The sequence below is a fragment of the Catharus ustulatus genome, chromosome 1, assembly GCF_009819885.2.
Source record: "Catharus ustulatus isolate bCatUst1 chromosome 1, bCatUst1.pri.v2, whole genome shotgun sequence".
Classification (NCBI taxonomy): domain Eukaryota; kingdom Metazoa; phylum Chordata; class Aves; order Passeriformes; family Turdidae; genus Catharus; species Catharus ustulatus.
Genome location: NC_046221.1, coordinates 149,876,384 through 149,898,890, shown reverse-complemented (window position 1 = coordinate 149,898,890; position 22,507 = coordinate 149,876,384). Strand labels below are relative to the sequence as shown.

The 22,507-nt window shown below is 40.8% G+C and overlaps 1 protein-coding gene across 2 annotated transcripts in view; it reads right to left on the bottom strand.

Moving 5' to 3' along the window:
* Nucleotides 1-1,239: 1,239 nt before the first annotated feature.
* The window catches only part of DEPTOR (DEP domain containing MTOR interacting protein), an 81,861-nt gene continuing 60,593 nt past the window's right edge, over nucleotides 1,240-22,507 (bottom strand). For both annotated transcript variants that reach the window (XM_033063887.2, XM_033063880.1), the window contains one exon: nucleotides 1,240-5,629. In XM_033063887.2, the coding sequence (XP_032919778.1) occupies nucleotides 5,501-5,629 (129 nt within the window). In that variant the 3' untranslated portion in view covers nucleotides 1,240-5,500. The remainder of the gene's footprint in view (nucleotides 5,630-22,507) is intronic.

Below are 22,507 nucleotides of genomic sequence, written 5' to 3'. Positions count from 1 at the left end.
CATAAGGAGGGAAAATGCAGCACTTCTTTATCAGACAGACAGAACCATACGCAACTTTTTAAAGAGTAGATTTGGTGTCATTTTATACCTAAAATGAATTTTATTCCATCATTTTTGGTAGCTTTTTCTTACTTTGGTCTCTTGCCTCAAGGCTTTTTTTATACATGAGCTAACATTGGATTGCAAAGCAGCGGCCAATTCACCTGTTTTTCTGAAATATTAGGCTTGCTAAATAAGCACTGCTATTTTATGGAGCTAGTGATGGGCATCACGGTAAAGATGCATTCAAAAACATACTAGTAAAAATACAAAGAAAGCAAGACCACCAAGATCTCCCAGAAATTATTTTTTGACCTGGAAGAATAACGTAGGACCAATGTCAGCTATGCAGCAAAATAAGTAGAATAGGAAAGAAAATTAAATATATCCACATATCACTGGTAAAGGCAAAACAGTCTGGTAGGTGTGGGCTGTCCTTTTGACCAGTGTTCCCCAGCCTGGTCTGTCTGGGTGCATGCAGCAGCAACAGGAGCAATGGGAGCATTTCCCTGGAGAGGAGGAGTTCAGCTGCTGAGGCATGATGGAAATGACTATTTGAAGTGGTCAGAGTACCACTAGTGGTCTATGTACCGTAATCTAGGGAGCAGTTTGTGGATGTGGATGTGTCTATGTAGAAGCACCTTAGGAACAGAATCAAGAGGTTGCACATAAAAAGAGAGTTTTCCTCTGTAAATCACCTGCAAATTCTGGAAAGAAATGATGATTACTATTTGACAAGGCCATAAAAAAGCCAGCAGAAGACTGCTGTACTCTAAGTTCGAGGAGAGTTATGGTGACACAGGATGGGAAACCTATGGGTATATGGCAGCATCTTTGTAGAAGAGACATTACAATTTGTGCTACCTAAATTTCAGTGTCTGCTTCAAACCCCTGCTCTTAAACTTAAGTGCTGCATTTTAAGTGTGTGCTTATAAAACCTGAGTTTCAACAGTACTGGAAATTCACAGCTCCCATGGCCAATATGAGAGGGGATACCTAACTGCAAAACAACAGCCATTTTCCTAGGGGACATTCAGTTTGACACTTACAGCTACTCCCTTCTGATTATTTCAGAATTTTCCTGAGGAACTGCAAGTACAAAAATTAGGCAGCTATACATGAAACACTGCCTTTATAGTATAAATTAATTGTATCATTGATTCCTGTGACATCCTTTGACATTCTTAAATTGTCTCTTGCATTAGTGGCTCCTTTTAAAAATTAACCTATAAATATTTATTTATGTACAAGTTTGTAGAGAAATCTAATGGTTTAAAATCACTCAGCCTCTCTGGAACATTAATGATATTTTTATCTGCACTGTGACTATACGAATGGAATTACTGAATTAGCAAGTACTATTTATGTAACACATATAAGTGAAAAATATAAGCCACATCACTCACCAGATAATGATATTTTAAAAGAGTGATCTGTGAAAATCTTTAATGACAATTTTATTGTAAAAGGTTAGAAGTTCTCTCACTTCATTTGAAGAGTGGTATGGTCTAACTGTACTTATGTATGTGACATACACATGCTTTTTCACTTACACAAGGGGTCTAGTTCCAACTAGACACTGGAAAGAAAATAGTCATAATTGCAACAATTGATTTCTCAGTCTGTCTTTCATTAGACAAACACTTTTTAGACAAAAACATATTGTTTCAGTTTCTCCTATCTCTAAAATTAGAATAATACTTACCTAAAAAAAATTAACATTAAAAATTACTATTTAATTGCCAGAATTGTCTGAAATTATTAAAGCACTACCCTATAATTTGATAAGAAAAAGGAAACCTCCATGCATTATAGCTGTCAGCACAGAAGAAGAAAGGAGTCATTTGCTGCTTATTCCTAATCCTCAGACTATTCTCATTTGTTTATGTCTATGTTAGTACATTAAGTCAGTATAGAGACTGTCTCTGGTCTAAAGGCCAAGAGGCACTAAATTCTGATCTCATGTTATTCTTTGAACTGCACTGGGGCAAATTTCTCAGAGATCAAGACCATGCTAAGATGAAGCCCATTAAACCAATAATTCTGGGACAGCATTTGACACATCCCTAGCACTCTAGTCATTAATGAGGGTATGAGCAGAAAATGAAGAAAAAGCTTTAAAAATCACTTTGAAACCACTCCTACTGCATGACCTTTTCATTCCAAACCTCTTTCTGAATGGAATCTCACAGAAGAAGGTACAGCAGGCCACACCCACTCGTATTTCAGATGCTGCTATGACATGTCTTTTTAATTCTGAAAGTTTTATTTTCAGCTTCTACACAGACCAAAAATGCTGACAATTCAGTTCTGACACACCTGAAGTGGATTATTGCATCACTGTGGGAATGAAATGCCTTCCATAGGACTAATTGTGGAACCAGCTGTGTTCAATACAATACACATGGTATTTGATCTTGAAAAAGATAATGAAAATAATGAATCTTGTAGGAAATATAGCAGGGGGAAATATGATAAATATTGCACTGATTTAATGCTCCAATTAGCTTAACTGCTACTTGAATTGAATTAAATATTACATTGCTTGAAGATGTCCATAAATTATTTGCAAATGTACACGTACAGAGGAATGGCACTAATTTGAGTGATTAAGGCTTAAAGATTTATTACATGATCTTGCAAGATCGACAGTAATCAAAAATGAGATTACAGAAGAGAGTAAGTTTTACAAAAATGCCTGTCTTTTTAATGAAGCTATTACTGCTGATGCCAGGGTTTCTGTTTTTTTTTAATTTCTGGTTTCTTGCTTCATTCTACACTGTGATATTCATGCATCTCTTGAAAGGCCTCACTTCCATGAATAATCTTACATTTCCCCTGGCACTTTGCAGGAAGCAAGGTGCTCTGTTATATTTGAAATTCTGTGCCCTCTGAAGTGTGTGAGAGTTTGACACTGACTCCTGTGGGATGTCTCGGAGCATATGCAGCACTGTGTGCAGATAAATTGTAATTTAATTGAAAGTATACATTTCATAGCTTAATTGTTTACTTTTCATCCTTTTTTTCCAAAATACAAAATTTCATTGCAGACACGATTTGAATATCTTTGTCACGTTGAAGAAAGAAAGAATTAATTAAATCCTGGGTTGTCAGTCAAGTTGAGAACACAATATGGAAATCCCTGTTAAACAGAAGGCAAGTAGCTGTGCTCAAATTGTGATAGAGACTAATGTATCTTGTGAATCAAGATGCCATCTCCAATCTGTAACATAATGAAATGCACAGATTTCTCCCTGCCCCCATTGCCACTCTTTTTGCTCCAGTCTGAAGTGCACTCTGTAATGCATTATTAAGCCAAATTCTGACCCAGTTTCTTAATTATCTGTAAGCTACAGAGAACTTCTAGCAGAATATTAACTAAGGCGAGAGATATAATACAGACAAACTCATGATGGCATTAGAGAGAATCATTAGCATTTTGCTAAGAAAATCCTTCAATTGTAATATTTAACTTAGCCTAGCATGCAGAATTTATAGTATAAAGGGGCTAAGCCACCAAAACAACCCAGGAGGAAAAAAGAAAAGAAAAAAAGAGATTTTTTTTTTTAAACAGAAATTAAATAGAAATATTTGGAGAAGCATTCACAAACTCAAAATACTTATAGAATACTGAAACATTTCTGGAACAAGAAGATTGTTTCCAATTGATCTGAGTGGATGCCACAGATGGTTATTACAGTCTAATATAACATTATGTGCTCAGCTATTTATTTTAGATGACCTGTAAAATGTAACCTGCTATGGCTTATACATCTGTACCAAAATTCTGGGGAGTACAATCGGGATTAAGAACTGCCGCAGCAGACCACAGTTTGAACAAATCCTCCAAACACTCTTGTGCCTGGTTAGCATTGGGAAAGCAGCTGCAGTTTTCTATCTCCCTGCACTGCTGCATATTAGTGGAATATGGGAAGTTTTCTTGGTGAAAATACAACCACAGACATACAAAACCAGAAACAAGGAACACAAGGATTTCTTCCTACAAAGCTGCAGGAATATGAGTTTGAAGACGTGCTGTATCTCTGAAGTAAAAGTGTTTGAATGAATGAAAAACATACTGAAAGAGCAATTTATTTCGTGAGAACAATTTTTAATACAAAACATGTTTGAATATTATTTGAGGAAAAATACTTTCCCCACCCCATAATTGAATGATTTGTGCATAAAAGTCAAGCTTTAATTGTAAAATTTAGACAGCAGAGAAAGTCTGCAAAATATATTTATAACTTTGTGGAGCAGGGTGTATTCATTCAGTTCAAAGATCAAAGAAAACCATGCAGTCCCCTTAACATCGAGTTGAAGAGTCACCTAACTCTGCTGAATACGGAATTTTTACGTTTTTAAAAAATATTTGTCATGAATTCATCAATGAAAAAAATCCTACTGTTTGAGAAACAGTAAGAGTCAGTTAAATGCAGTATTTTATTTGTAATAGTGTCAAATGCAGGTCATGAGGGAAGTTTGTTCTTTGCAAAACATCAGATTATTGGAAAGTGCTGATAAGCTTAATGTACATTCAAGTACATTGCTTCAATTTGAAGTGTACTTTTGCTACTGGAGAATCCGGATGTATCATTCCTTATGCTGACACTGTGGGTTTCCCACTACAATCTCACAAATATTATTCTTCCAGGAATTAAGGTGTCCAAAATTTCTCCAAAGCGATGAATAGCAAGACTGAGGCACCTTTCCTTTACAGGTATGGAAAAAACTTGAAAATCAGTATTTTATACTCAAGCACCTATCTAATCCAGTACACAGGCACTGAAACCAAAAGACCAATTTTCAATGGCAGTTTCTGTAAAAGTACCACACATTTTCCCCTTTTCTTTTTAGACTAACCCGTGTAATCAGTCAGGCCCAAACATTCACACCAGACTATCCTCTACAGCGCACAGACACTTTTCTCATGCATTTGCAGTTTGTTTGTGTTTGACTATAATCAAGCCAGGATTTAGTCAGCTGTCCCTCAGCCCAAGGAGAGAGTAACTGTGACTGAACATGCTCCAGGGACAAAGCTGGACACCACGACAATGTTTATCACTGTCAGTATCTCATAGAAACTATCCGTGACATCCCGACCCCACAGCGCTTGACTCTTTCACCTCCTGAAGTGCTTTGATCCAGCAGTGGACTGGACTGGAGGTCCATGGCCTCTTAGTCTGGAACCCATTCCAACCATGGCTGGACAGACCACCTAAAGGCCCTGATCTTGTCTCTGCTGGGCACAGAGAAGTCCGCAGTGAAAATATGCTGGTATCTATTGTTCACATCTTAGCATAATCACCAGTGCTATTATTGTTAAATGAAAGAGAGCCCCCTCCCCTAAAAGCAAAATCATCTCTTTAGACACAGCAACATTCTGCTGCCTTGTGTCATGTCACTCCATGGCTGTTGCTATTTGTCACAAAAATGTCCAGTAATAGGCTTTTTTGCCTTCTCAGGCCTCCACTTCTTCCATCACTTCCATCACAATTGTTCGAGGGCCGGTCAGGATGAGGTTGCTTACTGTCCTGTAATCCACATGGAGAACATTGAGGCCGTTGACAGACACGACAAATTGGCAAACCTGAGGAGAAAACAATCAGGAAAATGAGTTATGCATTAGACTTTATTGTGTTGGGTTAATTGCATAGATGTACAATCAACTCCTGCGCAGACAAAACTCTTCACATCATCTTATTTGCTTTAAAAGCCCCCACATTTCTTAGAATTAATCTGGCAAATTAATTTTCCTCTTTTTTTTTTTTGAAACACCAACATTCAACTTTCGAATCTTTGAGATTTTAAGGTCTTATATCAATCATTTTTTCTTATAAAAATGTTATTTTTTCTTATATCAATGATATTTTATGGTATCAATGGTTCTTTGCAAACAATATGGGACATCCAGTTAAGGGGTCCCCAGCACAGGAAGGACAACAACAGTTGAAGCAAGTCCAAAGGAGGCCACAAAAGGATTAGAAGGATGGAGCACTTCTTCTATAAGGAACTAAGGCTAAGGGAACTAGGTTTTTTCAGCCTGCGGCCTTCCAGTACCTAAAAGGAGCCTACAAGGAAAATGGAGAGGGACTATTTTCACAAAGGCCTGGAGTGACAGGTCAAGGGGGAAAGGCTTTAAGCTGGAATAGAGTTGGTTTGCATTAGGCATTAGGAAGAAATGCTTTACTATGAGTGTGGTGAGGCACTGGCACAGGCTGCTCGGAGAAGCTGTGGTTGCCCCATCCCTGGAACTGTTCATGGCCAAGGTGGATGGAGTTTACACCAATCTGGCCTGGTGAAAGGTATCCCTGTTGAGAGCAGGGGGCTGGGAACAAGATGATCTTTAAGATCCCTTCCAATCCAAACCATTCTATGATTCTGTGAAGACAGCTCTGGCTATTGCAGTCTGTAAACTTCAGTTTGTCTTAAATGCTTTCTTAGAAATCATTTTATTCAGCTCTTGGTAATCACAGTAAAAATATGCACAATGTTTCCAGGCTCAGGGCAAGGTCTGGATGATGACTTCACTAGATTCAGTGCCAAAACTTCCAATGGTATAACATGAACCAAAGGGATCCAAATTTTAAGAAATAGTATCATGGAAGATTAAGTCAGTACTAGGACAGGTTAAAACGTCACTGCCTTGTGACTGGTTTTCATTTCCTTCAACCAAGTATGGCTAATTAATTAATTTCAAAGATGCTAGTATTTTGTTTGTAAAAGCTGTAACAAATACAAACATTGGAGGTTTTGTATGATCATAGGTCATTTTCAAGAAAAATAGTCTTGACAAAAATATACTGACCAACATCACTGTACATCTTAAAACACTTAAACAGTGAAAAAGTCACATCAACATTGTAAAAATATTCAGGAAAAGAAAATAATACTGACATTAAGACTTTTCTGTATCAAATTATAACATCAGTGTTTGGAAGAAAAGGTCAAAATTGTGTGTAGTGTCTAGATTTGTATTTTTAATGATAAAAATATGGAGCCTAAGTGAATAATAATCTCATCTTGATGTTTCAATGGAAACAATACATTTACTAGAAGACTATCTTACCCGTAAGTCACCTTGAATCTGTAAGAAACAAGCTATGAAACAAGTATCACCAGAAATTTTCATGCTTTATTTTATATGGACACACTGGATCAATGGGTTTGGGTTAGTTTTTTGAGGTTCAACAAGGCCACATCCTGAGTCCTGCACTTGGGTCACAACAACCCCAGGCAGTCCTACAGGATGAGGAACTGGAGTGGCTGGAAAGCTGCCCTTGGAAAAGGACGTGGGGGAGCTGGTGACAGTCACTGAACATGAGGCCAGCTGTGCCCAGGTGGCCAAGAAGGCCAATGGCATCCTGGCCTGGATCAGAAACTGTGGGGCCAACAGGACCAGGGCAGTGATTGTCCCCTGTACTCAGCACTGGTGAGGCCACACCTCAAGTCCTGCGTCTATTTCTGGGCCCTCAGTACCAGAAGGACATTGAGGGGCTGGAGCACATCCAGAGAAGGGCAACGGAACTGGGGAAGGGTCTGGAGCACAAGTCTGATGAGGAGCAGTTGAGGGAGCTGGGGATGTTTATCCTGGAGAAAAGGAGGCTCAGGGGAGTCCTTGTCACTCTCTACAGCTCCCTGAAAGGAGGCTGGAGCCTGGTGGAGGTTGGTGTCTCCTGCCAGGTAACAAGTGACAGAGCAAGAGGAAACAGCCTCAGGCTGCACCAGAGGAGGGTTAGTGCCAAGTCTAGTTGACATGATGGTGTTCAGTCATAGCTTTGACTTTACGATCTCAGAGGTCTTTCCCAATGTATTTGATTCTGTGATATGAGAAAAAAATTCTTCACTGAACAGGGGGTCAGACATTGGAAGAGGCTGCCCAGGGAAGTGATAGAACCACCATCCTTGCAAGTGTTAAAATCCTGTGTGGATGTGGCACCTGGGAACACGGTTTAGTGGTGAACACAGCACTGTCAGGTAAATGGCTGGACTTGATTCTATTAGACCAACCAGTCTCTTCCAGCAGTAACAATTACAGTAATTTCACGATTACAAGCCACACTGACTATAAGCCGCATCTCTGGGTGTCGGCAACATTTCGTTCTTTGTCCATACACAAGCCGCACCCAATTATAAGTCGCTCTGTCGTTCACAGCGAGGACCCATGTGCAACAAATTTGCCAAATAGTAACAGAATCACGGGATCGCGGGGTTTACTGGCTCGGCTCGGGCTGTGCAGGCATGGGGCTGCTGACGGGGCCGGGTGGCCCAGCTCAACAGGGCCACTTGGCAGGGCCGCTTGAGGCCAGCCGCCGCTGCCGCTGGGCTCACTCGCCCTGGCCCGGCGCTGCCCCGCGGTGGCAGGCGGGGATGGAGCCTGCCGGCACCCGCGGCAGTGGTGGCAGGTGGGGGTGTAGTCCCGCACTTTTCCCCCGGGCCCCAGGAATGGCAGCACGGAGCCCCCGCCTCCCTCCCCCCCATGCTGCCGGCACGGAGCCCACCTCCACCTGCCGCGAAACACAGTAACCAATTTGTAACAATCACTCAATGCTGGCTTTTACTGGCAGGTGCTTGGCTCGGCACCCTGGCTGGCACTCCCGGGGTTGGAAATTCCAGAAAATTTTTCACGTATTAGCCGCTCCTGAGTGTAAGCCGCATTTCCGGGGTGGGAGCAAAATTTTAGTCAAAATGGTGCGGCTTGTAGTCGTGAAATTACTGTACGTATATCAGTCTATGATTTTTAGCTTTTCCTATTTAGGCAGAAGCACAAGACAGAAATGGATGTGGGAGAGGTGGGAAGAAACTCTGATGTCCTAAATGCTAGCTCTAAAGCAGATTTTCTCACATGTCAAGTCACTTAACTTTTGTTAAGTGCCAACTAACTTCCCTCTCAAGTAAAATGTGTGGTGAAACTCAATTTGTATTTCTGCAAAATGGACAGAATGTAGCTATCAATTTAAGAAAAATTATACAGGAAGCAAACCCAATCTAAAAATGCAACATTTCATTAAAAATGTCACAGTTTACTTTAATCTCTGCTACTTAGAGCCTCTGTACAAAAAGAGTGGCAGCAGCAGCCCCTGAAGGGATGGTAGACTCTTGGACCTTACTCCTTACCCTCAGAACTCTTCTGCAGAGCTGAAGGTCCTGGAAGTAAAGTATGGCAATCAGTGATACAACTGATTAAATCTCCCATGGCAGTAATCTTTTCTATATACGAATATTTCAGCTCCAAGTAGCATTAGGAAAATGGTTCAGTTTTTGAATGCAGACGAAGCCTTCTAAATGTTCAGGATTTTTGTAAAGGTAACCCATCATCCTCTGCAGTGTGTATTTAGTATTAGTATTTAATTGGCATGTCTGTTTAGTTTAAAATGCAAATTATTGCAGTATCTGTAGGTCTCAACCTCAAGTGGTATTTCCTAATACTTTCTATGGCTTTCCAAGACTGTATCAAGTTTTACTGAATTATAGGTCTGGCTCTATAATAATATTTGGGTTGATTTAAAACAGACCTGGAGAAACAACATTGTCTTTTCTGGCTTAAAGCATTTTTTGGAAGTTGAATGGCTGATCTTTGTTTTACTGTAGCATATTGTCAGACTTCTTGAGTTACTGGAATCCCAATGCATGGGGCTCGTGTTTGGCCAGGTTCACTCATGCAATGGATAAATGCATGCTGCATCATGGCCCAGGCATTCAGGATCCTTTGGGGAAAGCCCTCGCCTTCAGAGGAACAAACTTTCAGACCAGCCAGTCACCCACACCAGGGTTGCAATGGTGTAAATGCAGATGGTACAGGCACAGCATTAACAACAATCTGGATGCCAAAGAGTGAATTTCTTGGGGAAGACAAGAGCTGACAAGTCTGCATTCTCAACGTGTTTGTTTTATCACATGCCCTTGGCAGTACGATTAACCAGCAAAGCGTACGGGCTGAGAACAGCTCCCTTTGTGCCCTCCGATCCAGGGGATCCACATGGCTTATTAGTTTCATCCTTCCCAATGGAGAGAATTAGATGCAAGAAGTCCACCCAGGCCAGATGAGAAGAGAAATGCAGAGGGGAGGACAATTCACAGAAGAGAACAGTCCCATCCTAACACTGCAGGAGAAGATCCATGAGGAACAGGAGATGATAATAAAGAACCAACTGCCCTGGGGGTAGAAAGCTCTGTCATAGTAATTGCTTGACCAGTGCTCCTGAGGGCTGAGTCTCTGCAAATTCCAGACCTGGCTCCCTCAGGGATAAAGAAATGTGGAGCCATGTGCTGTGTCCTCCAATCCTGCTGAAAGAGATTTGCGTAGTTCTGATCCCTTTATTATGCTGACTGCCCTCAACTCACTCAGTTTTCTTCTCCCCACCCTGATTTCCCATTCAGCACTGCATCCAGCACGGGAAAATGAAATGCAGTGCTGCCTTGTGCATTTTAGTCATCATTAATCCTGCCCCAAAAATGCTTATATTGTGCATTGCTCTACTGAAATCAGAAAACGAGCAAGAGCAAGAGAGCATCCACTCACCAGCCCTGACTGAATATGTCAACCCATATATTATTATCTCAGGAATTCTCTTAAGGAGACTGGTTTACAAAAACACAATGATTTAATGTTACATTCATAAAAACACATTTCAAAAAGCTGTGAGTGCTCAGCTCATAGCTGCAGCTGTTAAGGGCTTTGTAACTACAAACATGTAAAATATTTCTGTTGGTTTCCACACATCAGTAACTATAATAGATGATAAACTACAGTTAAAAGAGTCTCAAAGAACCTTTTATTGCTCATTTCCTCATTGCTCTCCAAGGAGCTTCACAAGAGATAACAATCTCTTTTTATCCCTTAGACTTCAAGAAATGACACAGCCCAGAATAAATTCCGACCATTTTGTTGGTCAGGATGTGGTAATCTAAAAACCACAGAACTAATAATAGTTACATAAAGCAACACTCAAATACAAAAAAAAAAGCCTCCCTTAACTGATTTCAAATATTTAAGTATGACAGCAATGAGCATTTATTGTTGAGTATTTTGATTTCCCACCATTGGAAACAGCAGCTCATGGAAGCAGGTATTGCAGAAAAGACACCTCTGTCTTTCTGTGGGTTTTCCATGGTGCATACGGAAATTTAACCAAATCCAGGTGTCCCCATAAAAAGATAAACTTCAAGTTTCAGCTTAAATTTGAACAAAAAGGATCTGGGAACCTGTAGTTTGAAGAAGTTAGCAAAGATTCATCATGCCATTTATCATTGCACTGAAGATGTCAAGAAGAGGCGAGAATAATTTGTTTTACCGTAACATTTACTGGCCAAAATCAGGATTGTGCTGTACTTGGAACTGTACAATCCTTCCTCCCCCTCACTGGTAATTGCTCTTTCCTCCACGGCAATCTTTGGCTGCCTGCCCCTTCTCGGTCTTGCCAAGCTGCCCTGCAGATGCACATCCACACCCCTTGATTTTCCTGCTGGGACAACTGCCTGCTGGCCAAACCAAAGCCCCTTCCCTCACAGGGGGCTGCCTGCACCAGGGCTGGACAGCTGAGCTGGTGTTGATCAGGAGCTGAGATGAGGATGACTGTGGGATCCTTCTAAGGGATGTCAGGGAGTGGCTGCAGGCATGGGTGTGGAATTGCGCAACTACCTTAAAGCCAGTCATTAAATAAAAACATCGCATACCTGTCACAAATTCTTTGTTTGTTCTGCCTCAGGATGACCTTAATATTTGTAAATGCTACAGGAATGTTCTTAGAGAACAGGCAGCTAACCTAGATCTTTGAATATTCAGATGCTGTTTGCACTGTAGGCTTTAATTAGCTCTCCCTGGAGATCCAAGCCTTGCTTGCTGGACTTTTTTGAATGTAATATATTAAAAAATCCTTTAAAATATTCTTTCTTTTTCTAGGCACACTATTTAGAAGGGTGTTGTGAAAGTTTATGAAGAGCTGGAAATTTCTACTGCAGACTTTACCTTAAGTGATCATTACTGTTTGGGACAGCCCTAAAAAGACATTTAAATGTACAGATGCAGTGAGTCCCAACTGTTCATCTCTGATACAAAGCAAGTAACAGCCACACACAGTCAACAGATAATATATCTCAAAACACTAGGTAAGACTATGATTTCATAGCCACCTTAATTTGAGATAAATTTTTTAAAAACGCATCCAGGTGAAGAGGAATACAACTGCCACGAGGCAGCGTGGCTGGGGATGGAGGGGGACTGCCCTTTCCACAGCAGTAAATGTGTGTGCCCCACTCCAGCAGCTGGGGGTGAGGTGCTAATTCTCAAAGGATTTATCATTTACAATTCAGTGCCAGTATCAGTGTCTGGAATCCACTCTGCTTTTTTTTATTTTTTGTTTGTTTGATTGACTGTGGGGTGTTAGTGTATTTTTTGGTGTTTCGTTTGTTTGTTAACTACTCTTTAAGAAAGTACAAACACTACTAAAATTGTAGATCAAATAGGTGTCAAAGCAATCAATGTTACCAAATATAATGTAGGCTTGAAATTCTCAAATCCAAAGCTATATTATGCAATAATACAGTAAAGATAGTGGCAAAAATACTGTATTACAGCAGTACTGATACTTTACCCCATTATCTAGGTAGCAATGGGAATATTCAGGGTCTAAAACTGCAAAGCACAAAGTCTATGGCAGTACACTCGAGTTTTCTCCTTCAACAGCAACAAGGTCAACCATACAAAAAGGTTTGATGGGCTGTTTGGTACTGATAGCAGCTCTGGCATCAGCAATTAACAGCATAAAGAGATGTTGAAAACACTGCCACCAATTAATTTCCGCTGAAGAGGCGAATATTACTCTACACATGGCAACTGTACGAAGGAAAACACTAAAAAATGCTGGAGACAGTGTTCAAACAAAAGTGTGTTTTGACTATTTTATAGAGTAGAATTCATACCAGAATTGATAATATAACTATTTCAAAAAGAAAAGTACATCCCAATGGTAATATTTTTGTTTTTCTTCTTGCTAATGAAAATCAAAATTAAATCCATTACAGAGACAGCCTGCTTACATTTCTGTTATACAGATACCCTCAATAATTATAAATAAATGCTTTCTTCATGTCCTACTAATCCAGCAGGGACAAGGATCAGCTGGGAGGTTTGAGTAGCTCAAACTTATAATTGTTTCCTTACGATATTCTGAAATTCACTGTGATCTTTCAGAGAAAAGTCCTCCACATGTGGTTAGCAAACCCATCTGTTTTCTATGTGCATGAAAGACCCACAGGATCCTGATTTCTATTAAATATCAGGCCATACTGTCAGTAAGAACCCTTCCTTATGGGCATCCATGAAATCAGGGCTGAAGGGTTAACATTTTGCAATTGTCAGTTCCCTGGAGATGTCATCAGCAGGATACCAAACAAATCAAAAATTTCACACTTCAGATACTTTTGAAAGCTCTGGACCAGTTCCAAAATCGAGAACTTACTGGTTGATTCCTGTGGTATGGCCACAGCCCCCACCTGAGAAGGTTACTAAACTCCTGAAACTGAGAAGGAAAGAGCAAAGCAAAGAAAGAAGAAACTACAGCCTTTACTATTGCTTGTTTCAAGAGTCAATACAGCTGCTTTGGCTTTTCTTGTCTTGCTGACAGATTTCAGCAAAATTTGGGCAAGGCTTAGGTGCTACAAGAACATAACATCTGAAACACAGCTTTCCAGCTTTCTGCAAGGAAGAAGGGGACATCCAAGCTTCCAACATTTCAAAAGAAGAGGTATCTTTCCAATGGGATCCTTTCCCCCTCGCACATCCCTTGCTCCTCTGCAGATGCTGGGAACCATTCCTCCCACTCCTGCCTCTCAAACACCACTGCCATCCAAGCAAACAGAAGGAAATCAAAGTGTCATTTTTTAAAATCTAATTTAAATATGAAATTTGAAGGAGTTGAGAAATGAGTGAAAGTAAACACTTCCATTTAAGGCTGTCATTTTGTCACAGAGAAAGAAAAAAACTATACCATTTGTACTTTGCATTGTTGTTACCACCTAGAAAGGAGCTATTTACAAGTGGATAACCACACAGGTTTGCCTCACTAGTTGTTAGATCTCTCGAATAAATCTTCCCAATTGCCACATCACCTTCTACCTCACATACCACATCATGGGTTTGTATACAAAACCCTTAGTGACAACACCCGTAGTGACAATGAGTTTTCCCTCTCTTTAGGGTGTAAAAAGATAGTTGAATTGTGGAAAAAAGTGTTTGTTTATTAAAAGCTGGATCAGTAATCTGATTAGGGGCCTCACAACTCTTTCAGAGGGATACACTCAACCTGAATTGCCAAGGAGTCTGTGGATCCAGATATGAAAGCCCTTTCAAAGGGGAGGAAGGTTCATAGCAGGACTTGGTGCCTGCAGTCCCAAGAGGTGCTCCTGTCCCTTTGTGCTAGCTCCAGGAGCAGCACACCACAGCCAGGCACCGCTCCCTTTTCATCCTTTTCAACCTGTGCCAGCAAAAATAAATAAATGAAAGGACTTGTCTCCAGGCAAAGTAAGTTCCTTGATGTGCCTGACATGGATGGAGGAAGGAGACAATAGATACATATCTGTTTGGAGGCAAAGGAAAAGAGGGAGATGAAAAGGAGGTGAAGATAGGATCAACCTTCCTGGCAGAGCTTACACTTAGACCAGTAAACTACAGCCTTTAGTTTTCAGATAACTTAAAGTCCCAGAGAAATTAATGGCAAGATGGATGTTATGGTACCAAGAACAAGAGCAGAGAAATCTGAGGCAGGAGAACAACAATGGAGGAAAGAGAATGCCGAGCTCAGCTTCTTTTACACACTTACACATGCAGCCTGCATTTATGCTGATACAGGATTTCTCTATTTTAATAGGTCACCCATAGCCATAAAGCAAAGGAATCCCCAAGCTCAGCAAAGAGCCCAGGCTACAGAGATGCTGAATGTGGTACCACAGAAGAGACTAAGAGCTAAGACTACCTTCTATATACAAGAAAACACAGGCAGCACTGAATTTTTTTCTCTCACTCTGCTAAGCTTTACACTGTCACAAAGGAATGAGGAAAAGAGATGAAAATCAGAGGTCTTAAAAGTTATGTTTTCAGTTAGATTTTTATCTTTGGTATTTTATTTTAAAGAGTTCATGCAATCTTGATAGGATTAGTAAAGTAAAACTGGAACCTCACAATTCACAACCAACTGTATGTTGCCAGAAGATTAAAAAATCATACCGTGGCCTTTCCTCCACAACTGAGGTTACTGGATGGAACAGAATAAATTGCAGATGTGTGTTCAGTTCTGTAAATATCTCTAGTGAAAGTGTAATTGGATGTTGAGTGGGTGATGTAGAAGTAGGCAAGTATCCAGACTTTGCATAAAAAAGATTTTGTCTCTTGAGAGATGTGTTTCTTGTCCATTCTATACACCAGTCTGAAACCGGCCCGCTGTTTCATCGGGGGCTGGAAACCAGCAGAGCACAGGACAACTCACAGCAGAGAAAATGAACTCCATTTACAGAATTAAAATACAAGTTCACAGTTCTTGTGCTCCATCTTGATCTGTGACTGCAGAGTGGTGTGGATGGTTTGCCCAGGCAAGGCTTCATTACATACTTTCATTACATACATATTATATACTTCTTTCATTTTTAAAAAAGAGGCAGAATATTTTATAATATTCCAAACAAATTGGTCTTCAACTGAGAAAAAAGCCAACAGGAATTAAACATCATAACCTATAAACTGCATAATACCAAAAAATACATAAATAAAGTAATATCTATTTTATAACACAATACAGTAAGTCACATAATATAAAAAGTCATCGATTCTCAAGGGCTTCATCACTGGTTCAGATAGTCTCTCCCTCCCTTCCTCCCTTCCAAATGATGGGAATCTGTGGGAATTCAAGTCCTTTTTACTTCACCAGGAAGAGAATTAAACCATTGCTGAGCAAACTCCACTAACGGAGTGGACAAATTAGAGGAGGAAGAGCTGACCCAAGAGCCCATGAGAACAACCCTTGCTTTGGAGGGCGACTCCTTTGGGCTGCACGAGCCTCAGCTCTGCAAGCAGTGGAGTGTCACTGACAGATTGACTGAGTGGTCAGGCAAATGCCAACACAGAGAACAGGAACTATTCACAAAGGTACATAAATGCTATGTGTACATATCTGCAGAGTAATAACATAAGAACCTAGCACCCTGAAACACAAACCATCCATAAATGTGGAGTAGGGGAATATAGGTCACTGCTTTCCATGGCCCTAATTGGGAATTGGTGTGTAAAATCACTGACTTAATGTGAGTCCCAGTGAGCAATACCCACAGGTAAAGCTGAGCCAGGCTGCGCCACATCAGGAAAGCAAACCAGTGACTGCATGTCTAACTTTATAAGCATTTTTATCGTATAATGCAACTTGATACCTACCACAGAACATTTCTGAAAATGTTAAATAACTCAAATGGCTAAAGATGGCTCTGGGTAAAATACTGCATCAGTGTCAGAAGAACAGAGTCTGAGCTCAGAAATAGTGTTTTTTAATGCTTGGGTTGACCTTTTGAAGTCTTTTTTTTTTCTGGCATATCTGTAACTAAACTATATTTGCTAAAACCGCACATAATGAATGAAGAACTTTAAAACTACGTATCAGTTTACCTACATGGTCAAATATAATTATGCTGAACTGCAGCTCATTTAAGTCCCATATTGGTTAAAAACAGTCACTAAGTGTGAGCAAGGGAATTACAGGGGCAGACAGACTCAGGCAAGGCACCCTCAGCACCCTCCATATCCAGCGTGTCATGAGCAGGAACAGTCTGCGCTGTTTGAGACAAACAGCTGCTCTCTGTTTGCACAGACAAAAGTGCAATTGTTTTTCCATGTGTTTGGCTAGCTAAACAGAGCCTTGGCTTTAATGCAACATGCTTCCCGAATCATTCGCTTATACCATGAAAGGAAGCCACTCTGTGTCTCGAGCAGCAGCAAGAAAAGAGACGAAGAGACGGAGAAGTGCAGGCAGAGTCTGTAGAGCAGCAGCTGGGGAGCAGCAGCATCCTTGGAGTGCTCAGGGCAGAGAGCTGAGACAGCCATGGACTTGTAAAACCAACAGCATCTGAGGAACTCTCCAAAGCATCAAGTGAAATGAGTATTGCATCTAAACCAAGTAATACAAAACGCTTTTCCCCTGCAGTGGAGAGCAAAAGTAGTTTAAAATGACAGCTTTTTGCTGTAGTGGCCTCTAATCCTATGTCTTTTTTACAGACACTTAGGATAACCTTTTCAAGATTTCAGGCATTCTGCAGATCAGTTTTTCAGATGACAGTACTCTCTTTAGAGAGCCTGGACTACCTGGGAGTGACCTGCAATAGCCTGTGACAGCTCGAGCATGGGTGAGATCCCAGCCTTTCCATCAGGTGCTAGATCCTGCCACTTCATGGCCTACAGACCACACAGGAACTTGGAAGTTGTATCAAAACACAAGCACAGCCCTGTTTTACAATGCTGCTGTATCTCTTTCTGAATGGCTACAGCTGTAAGACCCCAGAAAACAAGAAAACACTTTCATAAAGGCAGGGTGTTCAGATATCTGGGTTATCCTGCCAAAAAACATCACTCTTGAAAAGAATTGTTAGAACTCTCATTTATTATAAATATATTATAAATTTAGAAAACCCTCTGATCTCCAATAATTAAGCTGCAGAATTTTTTTGCATTTGTATTTCCTATTGATGAGAACGAGCCAACATACAGACCTAAGTACAGTGGGGTACTTGTTGCCCAACAGCATTTTAGGTGACTGGCCTACAAACAATTCAATTCCAATGTCACCAACACTGCCGTGAATGCAGAAAAAAGAGCTCTGAGATATTGTGAAACTCGCTGTACTCACATAAGGTTTCAGTTGTAAAGAGAAAAAAAAGTTATTTTATTGCCCAGTAAAACTCTCTCTGTTAAAAGAGTCTTTAGGAAAAATCACACAGAGGCATTGGAAACCTAATACTGCTCTGCAGGCCAAAATTTGGGTCTGGGATAAGCAAGTAAAACCTTGTTAAACCTGTGTCCTGTAAGTTCAGCCAGCGGGGGGAAGATGTTAAAGGCGAAATTTAGACTCAAAAAGTTGAACTTACTATTTTTATATTTCACCTGGGAATTCCCACTGTCTTAATCCCTTTCTCTATAGTAACATGGATCTTGTTGCCCAAGAACAGGTCTGACAATCATAAAAATAATTTTTTCTCTGTTTCCTTTTGTGTGTGCAATTTGCAGTTCACATCCTGCTGGCGTGACGTTTGCGTCAATGTTCCCAACTGCATGGGAGGGGGTCTTTCCCCTCATACCTCAGCGTGCGACTTTTCACATGCCAAGTTTTGATTTCTTTATCATAGAACAGTTCCACACAGTCACAGCACGCACCTGGTCTCTACTACAGGATAAAGGTGGCTGATTTTTAGTCAATTTTATGTCTGCTGGCTCAGAAGAACACAGGCTCATGATCCACTGAAGCAAGCACAGTCCCAGAACCCAACAACCTGGTGACGGCTGTGCACTCTGAGGCTTGCGCACAAGGCTGGGGTTCACTTAACCTTCCAAAACAGCTTCAGAAGTTCTGCAGCCTCAGAAGAGATTTCTTCAAAACAAACTTATCCTTATACAGCTCCATGGACAAAGAAGCAAGGCAAATCAAGGAAATAAGCAGGAAAAAACTGAGATCCACCAAGAAAAGTAGGAATATAGGATGAAATTCTGACATGTCAGAAGATAAAAGGAGCTTCATCAATGGTTTCAAAAGAACAAATATTTCACAATGAAGAGGCTAATGATTTTATAGTGAAAAGTGGAGAGAAACAGGAGAATTTTTGTAAAGATCAGCAGAGACCGGCATATGGCTGCACTGGAAATAGAAAGTGTCTGTCTGCAGAGTAGTTGCAACCTGGGCAGGGGTGGCAGGGTGGGATGTCACAAAGAAAGTACCTGGAGTTAATACAAACACAAATTTCAGGAGGGGGAGAAGGATGGCTTAGAAAGAGGAGAGCTGTACAAACTGATGTTTGAAACCTGAGGAGCTGTAACATTGCTCACTGGGCTCAGTCTGCAAATTCTCTGCTGTGAGACTGGAAAACCTGGACCTTTATGCTGTGAACCACAGCTACCACAAGGCAACAAAGAAATTTAAGTAAACTTACCTCTACAGGGGCAAAATGGATCTACTCATCAAATGTTTTGGTTATGTTTGAGAACATGTCAGATTTTCTGGCATTTTCCATCTCTATTTAAACCCAAACCACTTAACAAGAATTCTGGTGGGAAATGGTCAGTATTGCACAGAGGGCTTGTGACAGGAAAAAGAGGAGAATCCAAATCCAAACTGTCACTTCCTTGTGGGCAGGTCCCCAGCAGCCCAGTGGAACAGTGTCTCTAAGAGTCTCCTGACACAGAGGTTCAACAGTGCCAGGGCTTCCAACACAGAGGAGAAATAAAATGGACAGAGTAGCTTTGTGCAGTAAAGGGGCAGAAGAGAGATCTCCAATCCTGCACTGGGATTCCCAATACTGAGAAAAAAAATCTTTCATTATTTCAATCAACCTAAAGACACTGTGCGGATGCAAAGGATGGTCAAGGACATAAAGACTCTGTTGTTGCACTTGTAGTAGCCTGTAAAGAAAGTAAAGGAGAAATTTGCCAAACCTTGTGTCCTTCTGGCAACTAAACAAAGTTATGGCAGTGACACACAATGCAGATTACAAAACCACCTTTTTCTTCAATTAGAGAAGCCTCTACTTTGGTGAGAGGGCTGAATTCATGAAACTCCCAGACAAGAAGAGATGGGTGCAAGACAGTTTTCTGCCCAGTCCTCACAGAACCATGTTACTGTGATAATTTTCATGGCATTATTCCCAGTATAGTAAGAGTAACATGATTTTAGGGTTGGTCCAGCCTATATAGAAGTGGTAAAAAGATTAACTCTAAAAATTTGGGAACTACTCATTGTGTTTAATTAAATACACACAGGGAAAGTGGAAACCTTGAGACAGTTAGGGAGGCATCATCACAGCTCACCAGCAAACTACTTGAGCAAATGATGGCCACAGACAAAGAAGAGAAGGCAGACACACAGCAGGAACATCTGGGCACAGATTCATTCACTTATCAGGAAAACGTGGTGAGGGCTACACATGATAAAAGTTGTCAAGCACAACCAGCCAAGAACTCATTTTTCATGTTGATGGCAGAGCTGAGTATTTTCACATTCACAAGTATTTGATCTCTTCCAACTTCTGTTGAATCATTATGCTACTAAGTAGCACAGCCTTACTAATTCTTTCTTCTGAGTCTTTTAGAAAGATTTCCATTAAGGATTAAATAAATAATAATGGAAAAGCCATCCAAACTGTTCACCAAACTGTTCAACATTATGTTCATCATTGCTATGCTCTTAACATGTCCTGATGTCCTGGTCCTGCACCTGTACCAGTACAGGGTGGGGACCAATCTGCTGGAAAGCAGCTCTGCACGGAAGGACCTGGGGGTCCTGGTGGACAACAAACTATCCATGAGCCAGCAGTGCCCTTGTGGCCAAGAAGGCCAACGGTATCCTAGGGTGCATTAGGAAAAGCACTGTCAGCAGGTCAAGGGAGGTCATCCTGCCTCTCCCCTCTGCCCTAGTGAGGCACATCTGAAGTGCTGTGTCCAGATCTGGGCTCCTCAGTACAAGAGAGACACGGAAAAAATGGATTGGGTCTAGTAGAGGGCTACAAAATCAGTCAGGGGTCTGGAGAATCTCTCTTACAATAAAAGGCTGAGGGAGCTGGGCCTGTTAAGCGTCAAGAAGACATGACTGAAAGAGAACCTCATTAACATCTATCTAAATGGAGGCTACCAAGAGGATGGGCCAGGCTCTTGTCACTGGTTCCATGCAATACGACTAGAGACAACGTGCAAAAACTGAAGCACAGGAAGCTTCACTTGAACACAAGGAAGGACTTCTTTGCTGTGCAGTGATTGTGCACTGGAACAGATTGACCAGGGAGGCTGTGGAAGTGTGCCCTAGGACGACCCTGCTCAAGCTGGGAGGCTGGACCAGATGACCCTCTGTGGTCCTTTCCAACATAGCCCATTCTGTAATGTAACAACCACTCTTCTCAAGCATGATCTTGATGTTTGAGGCTAATGCTACCCTACTCGGTTGTCTCTCCAATCTCCATGATGGACAATAGCAGATAAAATCTGAGGTCCTGGTACTGCTGCATAAAGTGAAAGATAGAGTGAAAAAAATCTTTGAATTTTCTTTGGTTTTGCAAAACCAGATTGATTTTATGGTAAAAAATTAGATGTTCTTAAAATTGGATTTTTCTAAAGTCATAGATGCTTGAATACAGCTTCCACATTTCTGTGGAGAAGAATGGACCTTCATATTATAGTTTATAATTAAATAACATCAGAAAGTGAAGCACTTACAGAGATGTGTTTGAAACTTATATATACGTTTATATTCAAGCCCTTCAGCAGTGGCATTCATTGTGGGTAGCACTATGCGTGTTTAGCTCTGCTGCTTCTCTATTTATGGACAAGCTATGAAAGCAGTTTGTCAGCAACTTTTTCTGAGTGCTCACATTACCAAATACATCCATTCTCAACTCACTCTAATGTAATTATTGAATTCAGCAGCAAGCTGATAACAGAGCTAAAGGAAAATCCCAACCTGCCTCAGTGTTTTCATGCTGTAATTGAAAACAGATGGCAACTCATGTAATTTATGCTTTTCTACAATTAGTAACATGTTGGTATAAGATACGAATTCTATGACTGATTTGCATCTGCTTGAACAACACCATATGCTAGTGCACAGCATAAATATTTATCCAAGCCTACTCCATCTTCTCATTTAAAGCTCAATTCCATGAAAAAATGAAAGCACCCTTCAGATACCTTCAATTAGCACTGAAGCATCCTTGGAGTGCTTTGAAGGGATAGAGGCCCAGTACCAAACACTGAGGCATCTTCTTTTTCCTAAACTTTATGGGGAGAGGTAAATGGAGGCATGCACCTTGTGCCTTATTGATACAATATAAAGCCCACTTTCCAAGCTCCCACTAGAGTGCCTTTAGGAGTTACAAAGAAGTTTCTCACCTACAATATCCATGCTTCTCTACCTTTCCCACTCTCCTGTAAAAGACTGGAAATTGGACTTGGGATACTTCTTCCTGGGGAAAGGGTTTTTTTTTTAGAATTTTTAGACTGACTTATCTTGCCAAGCAGTTATGCAATCCTTATGTTTGAGGTCAGGTTGGCAAGAACCATCAAATGGGTTTTGTGTTTCTCTGCAGCTTGAGGTATGTTGAACTTCACAAGAATCTCATTGTTCAAGTTTCTTCCAATTGCAGGAATACAAGGCATTGGCAATTCCTCTGACATCACATGATTTGAGTTGGTTCTCACCCTGCTGGACACTTATAATGGGTGCCTTTTAGTCTTCCA